The sequence below is a fragment of the Scyliorhinus canicula genome, chromosome 10 (genome assembly GCF_902713615.1).
Source record: "Scyliorhinus canicula chromosome 10, sScyCan1.1, whole genome shotgun sequence".
NCBI lineage: Eukaryota > Metazoa > Chordata > Chondrichthyes > Carcharhiniformes > Scyliorhinidae > Scyliorhinus > Scyliorhinus canicula.
In genome coordinates, this window is record NC_052155.1 from 191,077,029 (window position 1) to 191,100,954 (window position 23,926).

General features: G+C 55.2%; 1 protein-coding gene across 2 annotated transcripts in view; it reads right to left on the minus strand.

The window, feature by feature from the left end:
* stard3nl (STARD3 N-terminal like) overlaps positions 1-23,926 on the minus strand; it is a 34,574-nt gene that overhangs the window by 6,953 nt on the left and 3,695 nt on the right. For both annotated transcript variants that reach the window (XM_038810394.1, XM_038810395.1), the window contains 4 exons: positions 19,193-19,246; positions 17,924-18,044; positions 17,465-17,562; positions 3,635-3,678 (listed from right to left, as the gene is read on the minus strand). In XM_038810394.1, the coding sequence (XP_038666322.1) occupies positions 3,635-3,678; positions 17,465-17,562; positions 17,924-18,044; positions 19,193-19,246 (317 nt within the window). The remainder of the gene's footprint in view (positions 1-3,634; positions 3,679-17,464; positions 17,563-17,923; positions 18,045-19,192; positions 19,247-23,926) is intronic.

Here is a 23,926-nt window from a genome sequence, read left to right on the forward strand (position 1 = left end):
TAGGCTTCAAATGAAGTTACTGTGAAAAGCCCCTAGTCGCCACATTCCGGTGCCTCTTCAGGGAGGCTGGTACGGGAATTGAACCGTGCTGCTGGCCTGCTTTAAAAGTCAGCGAATTAGCCCAGTGAGCTAAACCAGCCCCTGGTAAGGAAGGACAGGGAGTGTGGGTCGTACCACCCAATATCGCTATTGAATGTGGACACCAAGTTGTTGGTGAAGGTGTTGGTGTCGCGAATCGAGGACTGTCCCCTGGGGGTTATAGGCGAGGACCAAATGGGTTTTGTGAAGGGGAGGCGATTGCTTAGGGTGTGGAAGGGCTGTAGAGGGATTAAGCAGGGGCTGTCAAGCACAGGTTCTCAGTGTATGTGACTGACCTGCTACAGTATATTTCAGACCCGTTGGTTAGAGGTGAATAGGTGCTCCGATTGAGGCCAGAGGGCAGGCAAGGAGACTAGGGCAATCTTCGCCCCAAGTCGTTTTTTTAGCAAGGTCAGTGCGCTGATCTCTGGATTTATGCGGGTGAGAAAGACCCCACAGGTTAGGCGGGATTACCTGCAGCGGGGGCAAGGGGGGGCCGGTGCTGCCGAATACGAGTTACCATTGGGTGGCAAATATTTCTATGGTTAGGAAATGGGTCGGGGGGGGGGGTGGGTGTGGGGCCAGATGGAGATGACATCGTGTAGGGGAATGGGTTTGAGGGCTTTGTTGTCGGCGCCTCTGCCATTCTCGCCAGCCATGTACTCCATGAGCCCAGTGGTGGTGCCAGTGGTCCTGAAATACATACCGTTAGGTAATTTGGACATTCGGAATTCTCCCTCCGTGTACCCGAACAGGTGCCGGAATGTGGTGACTAGGGGCTTTTCACATAATGAAAGCCTACTTATGACAATAATAAAGATCATTATTATTATTGTTATTATTATTATTATTAAGGGTGTGGGGACTGTGGAGGCAGCACCTGGGGCTGGAGATGCCAGCGGTGTTGGCACCGATCCGTGATAACCATAGGTTTCCGGCGACGGGGCTGGGTGCGGGGTTTCTGGGGGTGGGAGGTGACTCGGGGCCGGGTGCGGGGTTTCTGGGGGTGGGAGGTGACTCGGGGCTGGGTGCGGGGTTTCTGGGGGTGGGAGGTGACTCGGGGCTGGGTGCGGGGTTTCTGGGGGTGGGAGGTGACTCGGGGCCGGGTTTCTGGGGGTGGGAGGTGACTCGGGGCCGGGTTTCTGGGGGTGGGAGGTGACTCGGGGCCGGGTTTCTGGGGGTGGGAGGTGACCCGGGGCCGGGTTTCTGGGGGTGGGATGTGACCCGGGGCTGGGTGCGGGGTTTCTGGGGGTGGGAGGTGACCCGGGGCCGGGTGCGGGGTTTCTGGGGGTGGGAGGTGACTCGGGGCTGGGTGCGGGGTTTCTGGGGGTGGGAGGTGACCCGGGGCCGGGTGCGGGGTTTCTGGGGGTGGGAGGTGACCCGGGGCCGGGTGCGGGGTTTCTGGGGGTGGGAGGTGACTCGGGGCTGGGTGCGGGGTTTCTGGGGGTGGGAGGTGACTCGGGGCTGGGGGCCGGGTTTCTGGGGGTGGGAGGTGACCCGGGGCCGGGTTTCTGGGGGTGGGATGTGACTCGGGGCCGGGTGCGGGGTTGCTGGGGGTGGGAGGTGACTCGGGGCCGGGTGCGGGGTTTCTGGGGGTGGGAGGTGACCCGGGGCCGGGTGCGGGGTTTCTGGGGGTGGGAGGTGACTCGGGGCTGGGTGCGGGGTTTCTGGGGGTGGGAGGTGACTCGGGGCTGGGTGCAGGGTTTCTGGGGGTGGGAGGTGACTCGGGGCTGGGTGCGGGGTTTCTGGGGTTGGGAGGTGACTCGGGGCTGGGTGTAGACACATGACTCCTGCTAAACCTTATTTCTTAATTCTACCCAGAAAATCTTCACTGCCTGTTTACCTTTAGTTACATCCTCTCATCATTAAAGCTACTACTCAACATCAGCCATTTCTCTAACCTTTCAGTCTATCTTGTAACCTGGTGCATACATCGCTCCCAGTCCTGATTGTAGTCTTGTCTCTGTGATGGTAACAATGCCAGGCCCTCTAAGCTGAACTTGTGCCTACAATTTATTCAAATAGTTTGTACAAAGAAATCTCAATTGGACAACACAGCCCCAGCTATCATTCTGTCCCAGAAACCTCTGGTGTGGAGTTTCTGGGGGTGGGAGGTGACCCGGGGCCGGGTTTCTGGGGGTGGGAGGTGACTCGGGGCCGGGTTTCTGGGGGTGGGAGGTGACTCGGGGCTGTGTGCGGGGTTTCTGGGGGTGGGAGGTGACTCGGGGCTGGGTGCGGGGTTTCTGGGGGTGGGAGGTGACTCGGGGCCGGGTGCGGGGTTTCTGGGGGTGGGAGGTGACTCGGGGCCGGGTTTCTGGGGGTGGGAGGTGACTCGGGGCTGGGTGCGGGGTTTCTGGGGGTGGGAGGTGACTCGGGGCCGGGTGCTGGGTTTCTGGGGGTGGGAGGTGACTCGGGGCCAGGTGCGGGGTTTCTGGGGGTGGGAGGTGATTCGGGGCTGGGTGCGGGGTTTCTGGGGGTGGGAGGTGACTCGGGGCTGGGTGCGGGGTTTCTGGGCGTGGGAGGTGACTCGGGGCTGGGTGCGGGGTTTCTGGGGGTGGGAGGTGACTCGGGGCTGGGTGCTGGGTGCGGGGTTGCTGGGGGTGGGAGGTGACTCGGGGCTGGGTGCAGGGTTTCTGGGGGTGGGAGGTGACTCGGGGCCGGGTTTCTGGGGGTGGGAGGTGACTCGGGGCTGGGTGCGGGGTTTCTGGGGGTGGGAGGTGACTCGGGGCCGGGTATCTGGGGGTGGGAGGTGACTCGGGGCCGGGTGCGGGGTTTCTGGGGGTGGGAGGTGACTCGGGGCCGGGTGCGGGGTTTCTGGGGGTGGGAGGTGACTCGGGGCTGGGTGCGGGGTTTCTGGGGGTGGGGGCCGGGTATCTGGGGGTGGGAGGTGACTCGGGGCCGGGTGCGGGGTTTCTGGGTGTGGGAGGTGACCCGGGGCCGGGGTTTCTGAATTGGACTACACAGCCCCAGCTATCATTCTGTCCCAGTGTTTTACTTTCATGTTTGCTATTCTCTCTCCTGGTTCAAGTACTTTTCACCTTTCAGTTCTCCCTTTATTTGTAGTGTCCAAAGGACAATTTCTGACTGTCCCGCTACACTTTTGCCTTTCATTTATTTAAGTTATTATTTATACTGCTGTCTCTATCCAAGCTCTCCCCTCCACCTACTTGTCAGAACTCCTCGTCAGCAGTCTAATCAACCTTCCTGTTCAGTTCACCTTGCAGGGTCCTGCCTGGTGGGGTAGAGTCCACCGCAACAGTATAGTTTCGTACTAGAAGCCCATCTGTACTTCTTCCAATCAGCTGTTTGTCGGAGTCTCTTAGCTTGAGATTTATAGGATCACAATTTCAATATAGCATGGGGAATACTGCATGTGACTAAAAACAGAGCGAGTGCGTGGTAAAGGAAGAGAGAATATTGCAATCAGAGAAAGAGAGGTTGAATTAAAGTGTACTTAACAATAGCTTCCATCTTTTAGCCTAACTGTAACAGCATGCAGCAGCCAGCACTCTCACTCACTCTCAAGGCTGGACATGAATGGCGTCATTTTCCATACCTGTTAATGTTTTGGATTCTCAGCGTCATCTTCCTCATCAGAATCTACAAATTAAAACACAATTAATGCCAATCTCCTGATAATTTTGCAAGCCTCAGAAACAATGGACATGAATTATGTCTACGTTCAGAAGGTACATCTCGAGTCAACACTGATAACCATTCTTTCTGATCTGAAAATGATAAATAAATATGGAAGACATTGGGAGGCTTTGTGAGGTAATGCTGTCAATTTCAAACATCTGTTTCTGTGACTATACAGAAATTGCAACACAATCATGTTGTTCAGTTAACCAGTTCTTTGGGGCCCGGGATCGAACCCAGATGCTCAACGCCGTGAGGCAGCAGTGCTAACCACTGCGCCACCGAGCTGCCCTGAGGCAGCAGTGCTAACCACCGCGCCACCGAGCTGTCCATGAGGCAGCAGTGCTAACCACTGTGCCACCAAACTACCCATGAGGCAACAGTGCTAACCACTGCACCACTGAGCCGCCCGTGAGGCAGCAGTGCTAACCACTGTGCCACCAAACTACCCATGAGGCAACAGTGCTAACCACTGTGCCACCAAACTACCCATGAGGCAACAGTGCTAACCACTGCGCCACCGAGCTGCCCTGAGGCAGCAGTGCTAACCACTGTGCCACCAAACTACCCATGAGGCAGCAGTGCTAACCACTGTATCACCGAGCCGCTCAGAGAAACAGAGTTAATGGCTCAGATCAAAATGACCTTTCTTCAGAACTGATCACCTCAACCTTTCTTTTTATTTCAAATTAGCATTGTCCATAGAATTCTACTATTGTAAGAGAACATAGAACATAGGTAGACAGGTTTCCGTCCAAAGTTCTATCTGTAGCTAAAGAATTACAAACAAATTAAGAACTTTAAATGAAATGGCCCAGTGAATCCGGAGCCGTCAGCGGCCCAGTGAATCCGGAGCTGTCAGCGGCCCAGTGAATCCGGAGCCGTCAGCCCAGTGAATCCGGAGCCGTCAGCCCAGTGAATCCGGAGCTGTCAGCGGCCCAGTGAATCCGGAGCTGTCAGCGGCCCAGTGAATCCGGAGCCGTCAGCGGCCCAGTGAATCCGGAGCTGTCAGCGGCCCAGGGAATCCGGAGCCGTCAGCGGCCCAGTGAATCCGGAGCCGTCAGCGGCCCAGGGAATCCGGAGCCGTCAGCGGCCCAGGGAATCCGGAGCCGTCAGCGGCCCAGTGAATCCGGAGCTGTCAGTGGCCCAGTGAATCCGGAGCCGTCAGCGGCCCAGTGAATCCGGAGCCGTCAGCGGCCCAGTGAATCCGGAGCCGTCAGCGGCCCAGTGAATCCGGAGCTGTCAGCGGCCCAGTGAACCCGGAGCCGTCAGCCCAGTGAATCCGGAGCTGTCAGCCCAGTGAATCCGGAGCGGTCAGCGGCCCAGTGAATCCGGAGCCGTCAGCGGCCCAGTGAATCCGGAGCCGTCAGCGGCCCAGTGAATCCGGAGCCATCAGCGGCCCAGTGAATCCGGAGCCATCAGCGGCCCAGTGAATCCGGAGCCATCAGCGGCCCAGTGAATCCGGAGCCATCAGCGGCCCAGTGAATCCGGAGCCGTCAGCGGCCCAGTGAATCCGGAGCTGTCAGCCCAGGGAATCCGGAGCGGTCAGCGGCCCAGTGAATCCGGAGCCGTCAGCGGCCCAGGGAATCCGGAGCCGTCAGCGGCCCAGTGAATCCGGAGCCGTCAGCGGCCCAGTGAATCCGGAGCCGTCAGCGGCCCAGTGAATCCGGAGCCGTCAGCGGCCCAGTGAATCCGGAGCCGTCAGCGGCCCAGTGAATCCGGAGCTGTCAGCGGCCCAGGGAATCCAGAGCCGTCAGCGGCCCAGTGAATCCGGAGCTGTCAGCGGCCCAGTGAATCCGGAGCCGTCAGCGGCCCAGTGAATCCGGAGCAGTCAGCTGCCCAGTGAATCCGGAGCGGTCAGCGGCCCAGTGAATCCGGAGCTGTCAGCGGCCCAGTGAATCCGGAGCTGTCAGCGGCCCAGTGAATCCGGAGCTGTCAGCCCAGTGAATCCGGAGCCGTCAGCGGCCCAGTGAATCCGGAGCTGTCAGCGGCCCAGTGAATCCGGAGCCGTCAGCGGCCCAGTGAATCCGGAGCCGTCAGCGGCCCAGTGAATCCGGAGCTGTCAGCAGCCCAGTGAATCCGGAGCTGTCAGCGGCCCAGGGAATCCGGAGCTGTCAGCGGCCCAGTGAATCCGGAGCCGTATCCCACCTCATCCATTACCTCAACATCTTCCTTATAATGTGGAGTTGAAAACAGCAGGCAGCGCTCTCACTGTTGTTTTACTGCAAGGTGCGGGGGGGGGGATGGGGTTGGAGATTAAACTATTTGATTTTTCATTTCACAGCAGACAAAAACTGAATGTTCAAATATTGCTAAACAGATTATTAAAACGTGGCAAACTAGGCCATCCCTTCGATTAGAGCCACCCTCTAAGAGGAAACATTTTTTAAGGCTTTGTTATTGATAGCAAATTCTGGAGAGAGCCCAGGATCAGAGAAGTGGCTGTTTTGTGGCTGAAAACAGTTAAACTCCTTCACAACTAACACCTGCAGTAACTTAACCCCGAGTATCGCACGCTGTGGGAAATACTCACTGTGGTTTCAGATCATGGCTCTACAGAGATTCAGGAAACAGGCTCCGATAGCAGATAAACAGTCCCTCAAGGGACCAATATGTTTCAACCCATCTCTGTACGAAAATAACTGAACTGGAGGGGCTGTGTTGGGGAGATGGGGCTGCCATCATATTACTCACTGCTCCACGGGGTGAAGCTGCATCAGACACAACCCAGACGGGGACCTTATGGGCCATTAAATTACACACCCGAATGTTAATTTTGCACCCTACGAATTAGAGATAGTGGGGGGAATACGGTGCGGAGTACGGTAAGAATAAACAAGGTATTCAGGGACTTCTATGGGGATCTGTATAGGTCTGAGCCCCCGGAGGGGGGGGGAGGGGCTGCGGTGATTCTTGGATCAACTGAGGTTCCCGAGGGTGGAGGAGGAGCAGGTGGCTGGTTTGGGGGCGCTGATTGGGCTGGAGGAGCTGGTTAAGGGATTGGGGAGCATGCAGGCTGGGAAGGCTCCGGGACCGGACGGGTTCCCGGTTGAATTTTACAGAAAGTATGTGGACCTGCTGGGCCCGTTGCTGATGAGAACTTTTAATGAGGCGAGGGAGGAGGGGACCCTGCCCCCTGACAATGTCCCGGGCACTGATCCCGCTGATTTTGAAGCGGGACAAGGATCCATTGCAATGTGGATCGTATAGGCCGATTTCGCTCCTCAATGTAGACGCGAAGGTTCTGGCTATGAGGGTTGAGGACTGTGTCCTGAGGGTGATCCACGAGGACCAGGCGGGGATTGTGAAGGGCAGGCAGTTAAACACGAATGTGCGGAGGCTCCTCAATGTTATCATGATGCCCTCGGTGGAGGGCGAAGCGGAGGTAGTGGCGGCCATGGACGCGGAGTGTCGTTATATGCTGATGACCTGCTGTTATATGTTGCAGACCCAGTGGAGAGGATGGTGGAGGTGATGCGGATCCTTGGGGAGTTTAGGGACTTTTTGGGTTATAAGCTCAACATGGGGAAGAATTAGCTCTTTGTGGTGCACGCGGGGGACCAGGGAAGGGGGATAGATGAGCCACCGCTGAAGACGGTGGGGAGGCGCTTTCGATACCTGGGGATCCAGGTAGCTAGGAGCTGGGGGGGCCTGCATAAGCTCAATTTGGCACCATTGGTGGAACAGATGGAGGAGGATTTCAAGAGATGGGATTTGCTGCCACTCTCCCTGGCGGGTAGGGTGCAGTCGGTCAAGATGACGGTCCTCCAGAGGTTCCTGTTTGTGTTCCAGTGCCTGCCCATCCTAATCCCCAAGGCTTTTTTTAAATGGGTAAGCAGGAGCATATGGGATTCATATGGTCGAATAAGACCCCGAGGGTGAAGAGGGTGTTGTTGGAGCGTAGCAGAGACAGAGGGGCGCTGGCGCTGCCAAATCTATGTGGCTATTATTGTGCAGCTAATGTAACGATGATCCGGAAGTGGGTAATGGAGGGAGAGGATGCGGCGTGCAAGAGGCCAGATGTGGCGTCTTGTGTGGGTAGAAGTCTGAGGGCGCTGGTGACGGCACCGTTGCCGCTCCCACCGACAAGGTACACCACGAGTCCGGTAGTAGCGGCGACTCTGAAGATCTGGGGGCAGTGGAGGCGACATAGCGGTGAGGTGGGGGCCTCGGTCTGGTCCCCGATATGAGAGAACCACAGGTTCGTTCCGGGTAGGGTGGCTGGGGGGTTTCTGAGCTGGCGTCGGGCAGGGATTGAAAGAATGGGGGACCTGTCCACTGATGGGACTTCTGTTAGCCTAGGGGCGCTAGAGGAGAAATTTGGGTTACCTCCCGGGAATGCTTTTAGGTACATGCAAGTGAGGGCGTTTGTGAGACAGCAGGTGAGGGAATTTCCACTGCTCCCAGCACGAAGGATTCAGGACCGGGTGATTTCAGGCGTATGGGTTGGAGAAGGCAAGGTCTCTGCGATCTATGAGGAACTGCAGGAAGTGGAGGAGGCCTCGGTGGAGGAGTTAAAGGGCAAGTGGGAGGAGGAGCTCGGGGAGGAGCTGGATGAGGATCTGTGGGCTGATGCCCTGAGTAGGGTTAATTCCTCCTCCTCTTGCGCCAGGCTCAGCCTAATACAGTTCAAAGTTGTTCATAGGGCGCACATGACAGGGGTGAGGATTAGCAGGTTTTTTGGGGTGGAGGACAGGTGTGCGAGGTGCTCGGGGAGCCCAGCAAATCACACCCATATGTTTTGGACGTGCCCGGCGCTGGAGGGGTTCTGGGGGGGCTTCGCGAGGACGGTGTCAAAAGTGGTGAACACCAGGGTCAAGCTGAGCTGGAGGATAGCATTATTTGGGGTATCGGACGAGCCGGGAGTGCAGGAGCCGAAAGAAGCCGGTGTTCTGGCCTTTGCGTCCCTGGTAGCCCGGCGGAGGTTCCTATTAATGTGGAGGGATGCAAAGTCCCCAAGCGTGGAAGCTTGGATCAATGATATGGCAGGATTCATCAAGCTGGAAAGGATAAAGTTTGCCTTGCGAGGGTCTGGGCAGGGGTTCTCCAGGCGGTGGCAACCGTTCCTAGACTTTCTCGCGAAACATTAGATGGAAGCCAACAGCAGCAGCAACCCGGGGGGGGGGGGGGGTTGGTTTTTCTTTTTTGTTTAGAGTGGGGCGTTTTCCTTACTGGCGTGTTTGTTAAATGGGGGTTATTGTATTTTGTTGGAAATCATATATAATGTATAATTTTTACTTGTTTTGTGCTTTATTCTTTTTCTGTTTGGAGTGTTTTGTTGAAAATCATTGAAAATTTGAATAAATACATTAAAAAAAATGTTGCACCCTAACCCCCCCAATCTAGCTGTGGAAGGAAATTGAACTATTTCCAAAACCAACCGCATTAACACTTGCTACAGCTTCACTGTAAAGCGGTGCCCGACAAGCCAGCCCCACAGATATCAGCATGGTTACAACTGGTCGGCAGTCACTACGCTGCTCTGCACGTCAGCAAACATACTTCTGGGAATCAGCATCAACTCAGACTCTTCTGTACTGGTTAGAACTGAATGTGAACTTTAAAAATGCTGAAAAGCAGAAGTGCAGGCTTTAACTGACAGACCACAGGTCAGTGAAGTTCAATAATTGCTTGTCACAAGATTAACCCTAATTTTGGAACTACATACCACGGCACAAGAAAATATATACTGAGCAGAGCAATAGCATCCAAAAACTATTTAGCAACATGAATTACTAGGAATATGAAGAATCCAGGAGCTTGTAGCTCAATTTTTGGGGCAATATATGTTTGGAACACAATAAATCAAACTGAAACAATAAACGTCGGGCTAAACACAACATCTGCAGAGTTCTATAGAAGTGTAATTTGAGAATGGCAAGGGAGCTGGGGGGGGGGGGGGGGTGGTTATGGAGAGGATGAGTATGGTGGATCCATGGCACTTTCATAACCCAGGGGGGAAGGGATTATTCCTTCTTTTCATACGTTGTAAGGTGTATGGAGTCCGAGGTGATAGGAGAGGTGCTAAATGAATATATTTTGTCAGTATTCACACAGGAAAAAGACAAAGTTGTCGAGGAGAATACTGAGATACAGGCTACTAGCCTAGAAGGGCTTGAGGTTCATAAGGAGGAGTTGTTAGCGATTCTGGAAAGTGTTAAATAGATAAGTCCCCTGGGCCGGATGAGATTTATCCTAGGATTCTCTGGGAAGCTAGGGAGGATATTGCTGAGCCTTTGGCTTTGATCTTTAAGTCATCTTTGTCTACAGGAATAGTGCAAGACTGGAGGATAGCAAATGTTGTCCTCTTGTTCAAGAAGGAGAGTAGAGACAACCCCAGTAACTATAGACCAGTGAGCCTTACTTCTGTTGTTGGCAAAGTATTGGAAAGGTTTATAAGAGATAGGATGTATCATCATCTGGAAAGGAATAATTTGATTAGAGATAGTCAACATGGTTTTGTGAAGGGTAGGTCGTGCCTCACAAACCTTATTGAGTTCTTTGAGAAGGTGACTAAACAGGTGGATGAGGGTAAAGCAGTTGATGTGGTGTATATGGATTTCAGTAAAGCGTTTGATAAGGTTCCCCATGGTAGGCTATTGCAGAAAATACGGAGGCATGGGATTCAGGGTGATTTAGCAGTTTGGATCAGAAATTGGCTAGCTGGAAGACAAACGGTGGTGGTTGATGGGAAATGTTCAGACTGGAGTCCAGTTACGAGTGGTGTACCACAAGGATCTGTTTTGGGGCCACTGCTGCTTGTCATTTTTACAAATGACCTAGAGGAAGGAGCAGAAGAATGGGTGGGTAACTTTTCAGATAACACTAAAGTCGGTGGAGTTGTGGACAGTGCAGAAGGATGTTACAAGTTACAGAGGGACATAGATAAGCTGCAGAGCTGGGCTGAGAGGTGGCAAATGGAGTTTAATGCAGAAAAGTCTGAGGTGATTCATTTTGGAAGGAATAACAGGAAGACAGAGTACTGGGCTAATGGTAAGATTCCTGGTAGTGTGGATGAGCAGAGAGATATCGGTGTCCATGTACATAGATCCCTGAAAGTTGCCACCCAGGTTGAGAGGGTTGTTAAGAAGGCGTATGGTGTGTTAGCTTTTATTGGTAAAGGAATTGAGTTTTGGAGCCATGAGGTCATGTTGCAGTTGTACAAAACTCTGGTGCGGCCGCATTTGGAGTATTGCGTGCAGTTCTGGTCGCCGCATTATAGGAAGGATGTGGAAGCATTGGAAAGGGTACAGAGGAGATTTACCAGGATGTTGCCTGGTATGGAGGGAAGATCTTATGAGGAAAGGCTGAGGGACTTCAGGCTGTTTTCGTTAGAGAGAAGAATGTTAAGAGGTGACTTAATTGAGGCATACAAGATGATCAGAGGATTAGATAGGGTGGACAGTGAGAGCCTTTTTCCTCGGATGGTGATGTCTAGCACGAGGGGACATAGCTTTAAATTGAGGTGGAGATAGATATAGGACAGATGTCAGAGGTAGGTTCTTTACTCAGAGAGTAGTAAGGGCGTGGAATGCCCTGCCTGCAACAGTAGTGGACTCACCAACACTAAGGGCATTTAAATGGTCATTGGATAGACATATGGACGATAAGGGAATAATGTAGAGGGACTTTAGAGGGGTTTCACAGGTCGGTGCAACATCGAGCGCCGAAGGGCCTGTACTGCGCTGTAATGTTCTATGTTCTATTTGAGGATTGATTACTTTGTAGTGAGCTGGGAGATTTTGGTTGGGGTGGAGGGTGCAGAGTTTGCGGGGATAGTTATCTCGGACCAATCACCCCTCTGGCTGGAGTTCACTACGGGACGAGAGCAGAGAGGCCGGGGTGTAGGTGTGACTCGGGGGTAGTTGGCGGATGGAGGTTTTTGTGATAAGGTGCGGTTGGCGATTAGGGATTACGTGGAGTTCAATCAGAATGGGGAGGTGTCGGCGAGCATTTTTTGAGAAGCACTGAAGGCAGTGATCCGGAGAGATATTCTCATTTACAGTTCGTGCGGATAGGGAAAGGAGGGCGGGACATGACCGTCTAGTGAGTGAGATAGTGGAGATGGAAAGGGAATATTCGAGGGTGCCCACCGTGGAGGGATTGGCGAAGAGGAAAAAGTTGCAGGGGCAATTTGACAGGCTGACAACGGGGAGGGCGGTAGGGCAACTGCGTAGGGAAAGAGGGGAGCAATAAGAGTATGGGGAGAAGGCGAGCCGCATGCTGGCGCACCAGCTGCGGAGGCAGGCTGCATCCAGGGAAATATTGAAGATCCGGACTGGGGCTGGGGATGTGGTGTCGGAGCCAGGGAAGATAAATGAGGCATTTAGAGAGTATTACCACGGACTTTATGAGGCAGACCCATGAGGAGAGGGGGGGACATGGGGCGGTTTCTGGACAAGCTGGAATTTCCCCAGGTGGAGGAAGCAAAGACGCAGGCGTTGGAGGGGCCCCTGGGGCTGAGGGAGGTGGTGTATAGTATCAGGGGTATGAAGTCGGGGAAGGGCCCTGGGCTGGATGGGTACCCGGCAGAATTTTATAAGCAATTTGCGGCGGACCTGGTGCCACATCTGTTGGGGGCGTTTAATGAAGCACTGGAGAAGGGGGAGTTGCGGAGACGATGAAGCAGGCGGTAATCACACTAATCCCCAAAAAGGGGAAGGATCCGGTGGAATGTGGGCCGTATAGGCCCATATCACTATTGAACACGGATGTGAAAGTATCGGTTAAGTTGTTGGTGGGGGAGGATGGAGGGTTGTGTCCCCTGGATGGTGACAGAAGATCAAACAGGCTTCGTGAAGGGCAGGCAGCTCGCGAGTAATAAGATGGCTGTTGAATGTGGTGATGAGTCCATCGGGAACTCTGGTACCAGAGGTGGTGGTGGTGTCCATGGACGCGGAGAAAGCATTTGATCGGGTGGAGTGGTGGTACTTGTTCGATGTTTTGGGCTGAGATTTGTGGCATGGGTGCAGTTGCTGTATGTGGCGCCAAGAGCGAGGGTGAGGACGAATGACATGAGCTCACAAAGCTTTGACTTACACAGGGGTACGAGGCAGGGGTGCCCGCTGTTGCTGCTGCTGTTTGCGCTGGCCATAGAGCCATTGGCGATGGCTCTCAGGGGGTCGGCAGAGTGGCGGGGGATAATCAGGGGACAGAGGGAGCATCGGGTGTTGCTCTATGCCGATGACCTCTTGCTGTATGTTTCGGATCCGTTGGAGAGTATGGGAAGGATTATGGGCCTGTTGGGGAGGTTTGGTGGGTTCTCGGCTACAAGCTGAATGTAGGGAAAAGCGAGGTATTCCCAGTGTATGAGCTGGCACAGCGGGCTAATTTAGAGGGGGATGCCATTTACGGTAGCGAGGGATAGCTTTAGGTACTTGGGGATTCAGGTACAGCGGGAATGGACGGGGCTCCATAAGTGGAACTTAACGAAGCTGATGGAGGAGGCCAGGGAGGATCTTAAGAGGTGGGATACACGGCACTTAATGTTGGCGGGGAGGGTCCAAGTGGTGAAAATGAATATTCTGCCGAGGTTCTTGTTTATCTTTCAGGCTCTCCCGATCTTTATACCAAAGGTCTTTTTTCGGAAAGTGGATACGATCATTTTAGACTTTGTATGGGCGGGGAAGGTGCCGAGGGTGGGGAGAACCCTGCGACAGAGGCAGAGGCAGCAGGGGGAGTTGGCGTTGCCAAACTTGCTTCATTATTATTGGGCGACGAATGTGGACAAGGTGCGGCGGTGGTGGGAAGGAGATGGGGTAGAGGAGGAATATTTTAAGGGGTCTAGTTTGAGGGCTATGGTGACGGCAGCATTGCCAATGGCTCCGAGTAGGTATTCAGGGAGCCCAGTGGTGCAGGTCCACGGTGAAGATATGGAATCAGCTGAGGCGGCATTTTAGGGTGAAAGGTGCTAACGCCGCAGTGCGAGGATCATGGTTTGAGTCCGGGGGGGGGGGGGGGGGGATGAATAATGTATACAGGAGGTGGAGGGAAGTGGGCTGGTCAAGGTGAGGGATTTGTATTTGGAGGAAGGGTTCGCCAATCTGGAGGAGCTAAGGGAGGGTAGAGCTGCCGAGGGGTAGTGAGTTCAGGAATCTACAGGGACTTTGCACGAAAGGTCTGTAAGGGGTTCGCTAGGTTGACGGGATACACCCTGCTGGAGCGACTGCTGCTTCTGGATGTGGAAGGGGAGGGAAGAATTGGGGACATATACAAGTGGCTGGGGAGCAGGAAGGCAAGCGGGTGGTGAAGATCAAGGAGAAATGGGAAGCGGAGTTGGGAACGGAGATTAATTGGTGAGTATGGAGTGAGGCACTGCGAAGGGTAAACGGACCTACTCTTGTGCAAGGATGAGCCTGATACAGTTCAAGGTGGTTCACAGGGTGCATATAACTCGGGCGAGAATGAGTGGGTTCTTTCAGGGGGTAGCAGATGAGTGTGAGAGGTGTGGGCGGAGGCCAGCAAATCACACGCACATGTTTTGGGGTTGTGAAAAATTGGGAAGATTCTGGACGGGAGTGTTCACGGTCTTAGCCAGGATAGTGGATGAGAGAGTGGACCCTGACCCTTTGGTGGCGATATTTGGGGTTTCAGAGAAGCTGGTGCTCATGGAGAGGAGGAAGGTCAATGTCGTGGCCTTCGCCTCTCTGATTGCATGGCGGTGAATTTTGCTGGAGTGGCGGTCGGCATCGCCACCAGGGGTAGCGGCACGGTTGGGTGACCTGTACGACTACCTGCGGTTAGAGAAGATAAAGTATGAGTTAAGGGGCTCAGCAGGGGAGTTTGAGAAAAGGTGGGGGATGTTTGTGACCGTGTTTGAGGAGCTGTTTGTTGCGGTTGATCGGGAAGTGGGGTGAAAAAGGAGGAAAATCTGTACAAGCTGTATTGTTGATTGTTGGGAAGAATGTTTCCCGGGGTGTTTATTTGCTGTATCCTACTTTGATACAAGTTTGAATAAAATGCGTTTTAAAAAAAGTGTCATTTGAACTGGAAATATTTATAACTCTTCTCACTCCACAGATTCTGCCAGATCTGTGTTTATCCAGCATTTTCTGGTTTTATTTCAGATTTTCAGCATCTGCATTATGTTGCTGTTAATTGAAACAGAAAGAGAGTCGAGTGTTTTTTTAAAAAAGTGACAAAACCGTTGCAAAGAATCTTTGCCACAAATTTTTTTTTTTATAAAAACACTTGTACTGATAAGCGAGCTTAAGGAAGTGGCCTTAAAAATACTCGAAGTCACCTTCCAAGATTTTATAGACTTTGGAATAGTTCCTACAGATTGGAGGTTGGCGAATGTAATCCCACTATTTAAATAGGGAGATAGAGAGAAAACAGGGAATTATAGACCAGTCAGCCTGACGTCGGTAGTGGGGAAAATGCTTGAATCCATCATAAAAGATTGAAGCTGGGAACTTGGAAAACAGTTACACGTTGGACAGAGTCAGCATGGATTTACGAAAGAGAAATCATGCTTGACAATTCTACTGGAATTCTTTGAGGATGTAACGAGTAGTGGATGAGGGAGAGCCAGTGGATGCGGTTTATTTGGACTTTCAGAAGGCTTTCAACAAGGTTCCACGTAAGAGATTAGCATGTAAAATTAAGTGCATAGGATGGGGGTAATGTTTGAGATGGATAGAACACTAGTTGGCAGTCAGGAAACAGAGTAGGAATTATCATTTGTTCCCCCCAAATGGCAGGCAGTGACTAGTGGGGTCCTGCAGATATTGGTGCGGGGACCCCAGCTATTCACAATATATATGAATGATTTAGATGAGAGAACTAAATGTAATATTTACGAATTTGAACAGTACACAAAGTTGTGTGGGAGGGTGAGCTGTGAGGAGGATGCAGAGATCCTTCAGTGTGATTTGGACAGGCTGAGTGAGTGGGTAAATGAATGGCAGATGCAGTATAATTTGGAGAAATGCGGGGCTATCCACTTTGGTAGCAAAAGAGAAGGCAGACTATTATCTGAATGGCTTTGGTTTGGAGAAGGGAATGTCCAACGAGACCTGGGTGTCCTCGTACACCAGTCGCTGAAAGTCAGCATGCAGGTGTAGCAGGAGGTGATGACGGCAAATGGTACGTTGGCCTTCATAGCGAGAAGATTAGAGTACAAGAATATCATAATTTATGTAGGAAAACTGTTAAAACAACTTATATTTATTCATTTATTGTTAAATAAATTTAAAGTACCCACTTCGTTTTTTCCAATTGAGGGGCAATGTAGCGTGTTCATAGAACATAGAACAGTACAGCACAGAACAGGCCCTTCGGCCCTCGATGTTGTGCCGAGCAATGATCACTATACTCAAACCCACGTATCCACCCTATACCCGTAACCCAACAACCCCCCCCCCCCCCTTAACCTTACTTTTTAGGACACTACGGGCAATTTAGCATGGCCAATCCACCTAACCCACACATCTTTGGACTGTGGGAGGAAACTGGAGCACCCGGAGGAAACCCACGCACACACGGGGAGGACGTGCAGACTCCACACAGACAGTGACCCAGCCGGGAATTGAACCTGGGACCCTGGAGCTGTGAAGCATTTATGCTAACCACCATGCTACCGTGCTGCCACCTACCCTGCACATCTTTGGGTTGTGGGGGCGAAACCCACACAAACACGGGGAGAATGTGCAAACTCCATACGGACAGTGACCCAGAGCCGGGATCGAACCTGGGACCTCTGCGCCGTTAGACTGCAGTGCTACCACTGCGCACTTATACTTATATCATATCTTTAACATAAACAAATTCCCAGATTACTACTCAGAGGTACAATCAGACAAAATGGTGGCTGAGCCAGGGAGAGATGTTGGGCGAATGGTCAAATCGCTTGGTGAAAGAGCTGGGCTAAGGAAGAGGGGGGGGGGGGGAAAGAGTGGGGCAAGCAGCAGAAGCAGATGGAGGGATGGTCTGTGTTTTGGAAAAAAGAAACCCGTAACTTTCTCACTTTTTCTGGAGGCCAGGGAGGTAGGGTTAAGGGTTTGATTGATGGTGCAGGGAAGCAGTGATCTACAGTGACTTAGGAGAGGAACTTCCTTGGGGGAGAGGGACAGTGGCGAGGAAGCTGCAGGTCCCAAGGGATAAAAGGAATTGGTCACAGTTGAGCATGTCAGTGGGGAAGGCTATAGAAGCAGGCGTGATGCAGGAGATGTAGAGTCTCATTGGCTCTCATCAGGATTAGGTCGTCAGTGTGAAAGAGGTGTTCAGGGTGGGAATGCACTGTAGCAGGCACTAGATTCAGAGAAGCTCACATTTGTATGGGTTAGTGTGCGCGGAGTCGGTTTGAGGGGAATGGTCTGCGCTGTATTGTTCTTTGATGAGGATGGATATGGTGGGAGCTCAAATTCTTGAGTGATTTATTTCGACACTGGGAAAATGCAGATATCACAGGAAATGAGATGGGTGCCTGGGAAAGTAGAGAACGTGGCCGCTCACTCTCTGCAGCTGAGCAGCCGCTGTTGATCACCCCACAGGCCCCCTGCCCAAAGGCAGAAACCATGGTGAATGGCTAATTAATGGAGATTCGTATCCAGATCAATGGGATATTTGGGTGGAAATTCATCAGATCCACATGATTGTTCATGTGCTTTAAACATTTCGCACAATGAACTTGCTTGAGGGAAAATAACAGCCTGTTATTGTATAAACAGATATGATGGTGTTAGCACCTGTGCCTAAACATGTTAAAGCTGCCCTACAATCTCAATGGGACAGTTAGAGTACTCACCAGCAACCGATTCGGGAGGAGAATAAAACTGGCCATCAGAGAGGGGACCAGGAAGGATGAGGGGTGCTTGTTCTGATGGGTCAGATACTGTAACACTCCTAGAAGAGGAAGAACGATACTTGTATTACAGGCACTGGCAGAAGAAAATTAACATGTGACTCATTACAATTTATAGGCCCAAAGCAAAAAGTTAGACGCTGTAATTTGTTGACTGACTTGACAGCATCACACCTTCCAAATTTGTAAACAAGCATATTACGGGCTGAAAAAGTGTTACAGCAAGAGTGGACTGGACAGAGAATAGCTTGTGAAAACAAGAAGTTAGATTGGCGTCATTAAAAGACTGAAATTCAGTGATATGAATCACCCTTAATCTGTAGCATCTCTCCCCAATGCTCAGTTTGCCTGACAGCAGAATGAGGGGAACAGAGAGTACAAAGGAAGAGTAACGATACTTACTGTTTTCATCCTTCAACTCTTGTGGCAACACCTTAAAATCCAGGAACCAGGTCTCGATCCAGGCCAATATGAAGGAAATGATTGGCAGTAAGTAAGCAAAGGCTGTACCTTGGACCAAGAGCTGAAGGAAAACAAGATCTGTTTAACAAATTAAAGGAAGAGAGGAATGGAAGGCAATCTCGGTAACTTAAAATAAAATTCAGGAGTCACTGGCTGGGCCAGCATTTATTGTCTATTCCTAATTACCCTCGAGAAGCTGGTGGTGTAGGTACACCCATAGTGCTGTTAGGGTGGGAGTGCCAGCATTTTGACCCAGGGAAGGAATGGTGATACAGTTCCAACTCAATATGGTGAGTGGCTTGGAGGGGAACCTCCAGGTGGTGGGGTTCCCAGGTATCTGCTGCTCTTGTCCTTCCAGGTGGTCGGGGACAAGGGTTTGTAAAGTATAGTCAAATGAGCCTTGGTGAGTTGTTGCAGTGCATCGTGTAAATAATACACACTGCTTCCTCTGGGCGTCAGTGGTGGAGGGGGTAAATGTTTAAGGTGATCGATGGATGCGGACAGCAGGCTTTGTCCTGGATGGTGTTGAGCTTCTCAAGTGTTGTTGGAGCTGCACTCATCCAGGCAAGTGGAGAGTATTCCATTACACGCCTGGCTTGTGCCTTGTCAATGGTGGACAGGTTTCAGGGAGTCAGGGGGCGAGTTACGCCTCTCAGAATTCTCAGGCTCTGACCTGCTGTTGTTGCTACAAGATTTATATGGCTGGTCCTGTTCAGAGTTAATGATGATTCTCAGTAGGTTAATCATTGGGGATTCAGCAATGGTAATGCCAGTGAAAAGTGTGGCAAATACTACTTGCCACTTACCAGCCTAAGCCTGAGTATTGTCCAGGATTTGCTGATAATGGAGACAGACTGCTTCAGTATCTGGAGAGGTGTGAATGGTGCTGAACATTGTGCTACCATCAGCGAATATCCCCTATCTGACTTTATGATGGAGGGAAGGTCATTGATGAAGCAGCTGCGGATGGTGGGGCTTAGGACACGACCCTGAGGATCTCCTGCAGTGATGGCTCAAAATCGATCTCCAATAACCACAACTTCCTTTAGTTATGACTCCAACCAGCAGAGAGAATTCCTCCTGATTCTGATCAGCTTCAGTGGATGCCACATTTGGTCAAATGCTGCCTTGATGTGAATGGCAGACACACTCATCCGAACTCCAGAAAAAACCTTTCATTCAGAGTTTAGTTGCACAGTTACCACATACCTTGGAAACAATGACTTTTACAATGAGAAAGGCACTGGTGACAGCTGTTGTAATCTGGAATAGTGAAAAGAAGAAGCATTTACACTCATAGGAGGAGTTACAAAGATTCAATAATTAATCGCTGAGTATTGATGGTGGACGTCAGTGTCACAAATAGGCTTACATTAACACTGCAACCAAATTACGGTGAAAAGCCTCTAATCGTCACATTCCGGCACCTGTTCGGGTACACAGAGGGAGAATTCAGAATGTCCAATTCACCGAATAGCACGCCTTTTGGGACTTGTGGGAGGAAACCGGAGCATCCGGAGGAAACCGACGCAGACACGGAGAGAACGTGCAGAGTCCGCACAGACAGTGACACAAGCCGGGAATCGAAACTGGGACTTTAGCGCTGTGAAGCAAGAGTGCTAACCACTGTGCCACCACTGTTTATCCAAATTATTAATTGGATCAGATCACCCAGTCCGCACCGTCCGGCCCAGAGAGGCAGCGCCCAGTCCGCACCGTCCGGCCCCGAGAGGCACCGCCCAGTCCGGCCCCGAGAGGCAGCGCCCAGTCCGGACCCGAGAGGCACCGCCCAGTCCCCACCGTCCGGCCCAGAGAGGCAGCGCCCAGTCCGCACCGTCCGGCCCCGAGAGGCAGCGCCCAGTCCGGCCCAGAGAGGCAGCGCCCAGTCCGCACCGTCCAGCCCCGAGAGGCAGCGCCCAGTCCGGCCCAGAGAGGCAGCGCCCAGTCCCCACCGTCCGGCCCAGAGAGGCAGCGCCCAGTCCGGCCCCGAGAGGCAGCGCCCAGTCCGCACCGTCCGGCCCCGAGAGGCAGCGCCCAGTCCGCACCGTCCAGCCCCGAGAGGCAGCGCCCAGTCCGGCCCAGAGAGGCAGCGCCCAGTCCCCACCGTCCGGCCCCGAGAGGCAGCGCCCAGTCCGGCCCCGAGAGGCAGCGCCCAGTCCGCACCGTCCGGCCCCGAGAGGCAGCGCCCAGTCCGCACCGTCCGGCCCCGAGAGGCAGCGCCCAGTCCGCACCATCCGGCCCAGAGAGGCAGCGCCCAGTCCGGCCCCGAGAGGCAGCGCCCAGTCCGCACCGTCCGGCCCCGAGAGGCAGCGCCCAGTCCACACCGTCCGGCCCCGAGAGGCAGCGCCCAGTCCGGCCCAGAGAGGCAGCGCCCAGTCCCCACCGTCCGGCCCCGAGAGGCAGCGCCCAGTCCGGCCCCGAGAGGCAGCGCCCAGTCCGCACCGTCCGGCCCCGAGAGGCAGCGCCCAGTCCGCACCATCCGGCCCAGAGAGGCAGCGCCCAGTCCGGCCCCGAGAGGCAGCGCCCAGTCCGCACCGTCCGGCCCCGAGAGGCAGCGCCCAGTCCGCACCGTCCGGCCCCGAGAGGCAGCGCCCAGTCCACACCGTCCGGCCCCGAGAGGCAGCGCCCAGTCCGCACCGTCCGGCCCCGAGAGGCAGCACCCAGTCCGCACCATCCGGCCCAGAGAGGCAGCGCCCAGTCCGGCCCCGAGAGGCAGCGCCCAGGTCCGCACCGTCCGGCCCCGAGAGGCAGCACCCAGTCCACACCGTCCGGCCCCGAGAGGCAGCGCCCAGTCCGCACCGTCCGGCCCCGAGAGGCAGCGGCCAGTCCCCACCGTCCGGCCCCCGAGAGGCAGCGCCCAGTCCGCACCGTCCGGCCCCGAGAGGCAGCGGCCAGTCCGCACCGTCCAGCCCCGAGAGGCAGCGCCCAGTCCGGCCCCGAGAGGCAGCGCCCAGTCCGCACCGTCCGGCCCCGAGAGGCAGCGCCCAGTCCGGCCCCAAGAGGCAGCGCCCAGTCCGGCCCCGAGAGGCAGCGCCCAGTCCACACCATCCGGCCCCGAGAGGCAGCGCCCAGTCCGCACCGTCCATCCAGACCGGCTTCGCCCTGCCCGCACCATCCATCCAGACCGGCTTCTCCCTGTCCATCCAGACCGGCTTCGCCCTGCCCGCACCGTCCATCCAGACCGGCTGCGCCCTGCCCGCACCGTCCATCCAGACCGGCTTCGCCCTGTCCGCACCGTCCATCCAGACCGGCACCGCCCTGTCCGCACCGTCCATCCAGACCGGCTTCGCCCTGTCCGCACCGTCCATCCAGACCGGCTTCGCCCTGCCCGCACCGTCCATCCAGACCGGCTTCGCCCTGCCCGCACCGTCCATCCAGACCGGCACCGCCCTGTCCGCACCGTCCATCCAGACCGGCTTCGCCCTGTCCGCACTGTCCATCCAGACCGGCTTCGCCCTGCCCGCACCGTCCATCCAGACCGGCTTCGCCCTGCCCGCACCGTCCATCCAGACCGGCTTCGCCCTGTCCGCACCGTCCATCCAGACCGGCACCGCCCTGCCCGCACCGTCCATCCAGACCGGCTTCGCCCTGTCCATCCAGACCGGCTTCGCCCTGTCCGCACCGTCCATCCAGACCGGCACCGCCCTGTCCGCACCGTCCATCCAGACCGGCACCGCCCTGTCCGCACCGTCCATCCAGACCGGCTTCGCCCTGTCCGCACCGTCCATCCAGACCGGCACCGCCCTGCCCGCACCGTCCATCCAGACCGGCTTCGCCCTGTCCATCCAGACCGGCTTCGCCCTGTCCATCCAGACCGTCTTCGCCCTGTCCGCACCGTCCATCCAGACCGGCACCGCCCTGTCCGCACCGTCCATCCAGACCGGCTTCGCCCTGTCCGCACCGTCCATCCAGACCGGCACCGCCCTGTCCGCACCGTCCATCCAGACCGGCTTCGCCCTGTCCGCACCGTCCATCCAGACCGGCACCGCCCTGCCCGCACCGTCCATCCAGACCGGCTTCGCCCTGTCCATCCAGACCAGCACCGCCCTGTCCGCACCGTCCATCCAGACCGGCTTCCCCCTGTCCGCACCGTCCATCCAGACCGGCTTCGCCCTGTCCGCACCGTCCATCCAGACCGGCACCGCCCTGTCCGCACCGTCCATCCAGACCGGCTTCTCCCTGCCCGCACCGTCCATCCAGACCGGCTTCGCCCTGTCCATCCAGACCGGCTTCGCCCTGCCCGCACCGTCCATCCAGACCGGCACCGCCCTGTCCGCACCGTCCATCCAGACCGGCTTCGCCCTGTCCGCACCGTCCATCCAGACCGGCTTCGCCCTGTCCGCACCGTCCATCCAGACCGGCTTCGCCCTGTCCATCCAGACCAGCACCGCCCTGTCCGCACCGTCCATCCAGACCGGCTTCCCCTGTCCGCACCGTCCATCCAGACCGGCTTCGCCCTGTCCGCACCGTCCATCCAGACCGGCACCGCCCTGTCCGCACCGTCCATCCAGACCAGCTTCGCCCTGTCCGCACCGTCCATCCAGACCGGCTTCGCCCTGTCCGCACCGTCCATCCAGACCGGCACCGCCCTGTCCGCACCGTCCATCCAGACCGGCTTCGCCCTGTCCGCACCGTCCATCCAGACCGGCTTTGCCCTGCCCGCACCGTCCATCCAGACCGGCTTCGCCCTGTCCGCACCGTCCATCCAGACCGGCTGCGCCCTGTCCGCACCGTCCATCCAGACCGGCTTCACCCTGTCCGCACCGTCCATCCAGACCGGCTTCTCCCTGTCCGCACCGTCCATCCAGACCGGCACCGCCCTGTCCGCACCGTCCATCCAGACCGGCACCGCCCTGTCCGCACCGTCCATCCAGACCGGCTTCGCCCTGTCCGCACCGTCCATCCAGACCGGCTTCGCCCTGTCCGCACCGTCCATCCAGACCGGCACCGCCCTGTCCGCACCGTCCATCCAGACCGGCTTCTCCCTGTCCGCACCGTCCATCCAGACCGGCTTCGCCCTGTCCATCCAGACCGGCTTCGCCCTGTCCATCCAGACCGGCTTCGCCCTGCCCGCACCGTCCATCCAGACCGGCACCGCCCTGTCCGCACCGTCCATCCAGACCGGCTTCGCCCTGTCCGCACCGTCCATCCAGACCGGCTTCGCCCTGCCCGCACCGTCCATCCAGACCGGCACCGCCCTGTCCGCACCGTCCATCCAGACCGGCTTCGCCCTGTCCATCCAGACCAGCACCGCCCTGTCCGCACCGTCCATCCAGACCGGCTTCCCCCTGTCCGCACCGTCCATCCAGACCGGCTTCGCCCTGTCCGCACCGTCCATCCAGACCGGCACCGCCCTGTCCGCACCGTCCATCCAGACCAGCTTCGCCCTGTCCGCACCGTCCATCCAGACCGGCTTCGCCCTGTCCGCACCGTCCATCCAGACCGGCACCGCCCTGTCCGCACCGTCCATCCAGACCAGCTTCGCCCTGTCCGCACCGTCCATCCAGACCAGCTTCACCCTGTCCAGCCCCGTCAGGCATCACCCTGTCCAGCTCGACGGGCATCACCCTGTCCAGCTCAACGGGCATCACCCTGTCCAGCTCAACGGGCATCACCCTGTCCTCACTGTCCAGGAGCTTGCGGGGAAAATAAACTAAATTTGAAGGGTATAAACGTTTTAATGCATCAGATTATTTAAGGCTTATCAGATCTCAGGGTGTAAAAATACCCAATCTTTTGATTGAACAGAAGTGACTTTAGGAGACTGCGGGTTGAGCCAGGCTGCAGTAAGCACAATTTCCTTCTGGGCATGGCAAAGTCACCAGCTAGAACACCATTAAATGCTTATTTCCCCTGCATCAGTCGCCCATATCACAGAAATTCAAATATACACGACTTTCAAAAATAAACCTCACACCTGGGTCAAGGGATTTGAGAAGAGGA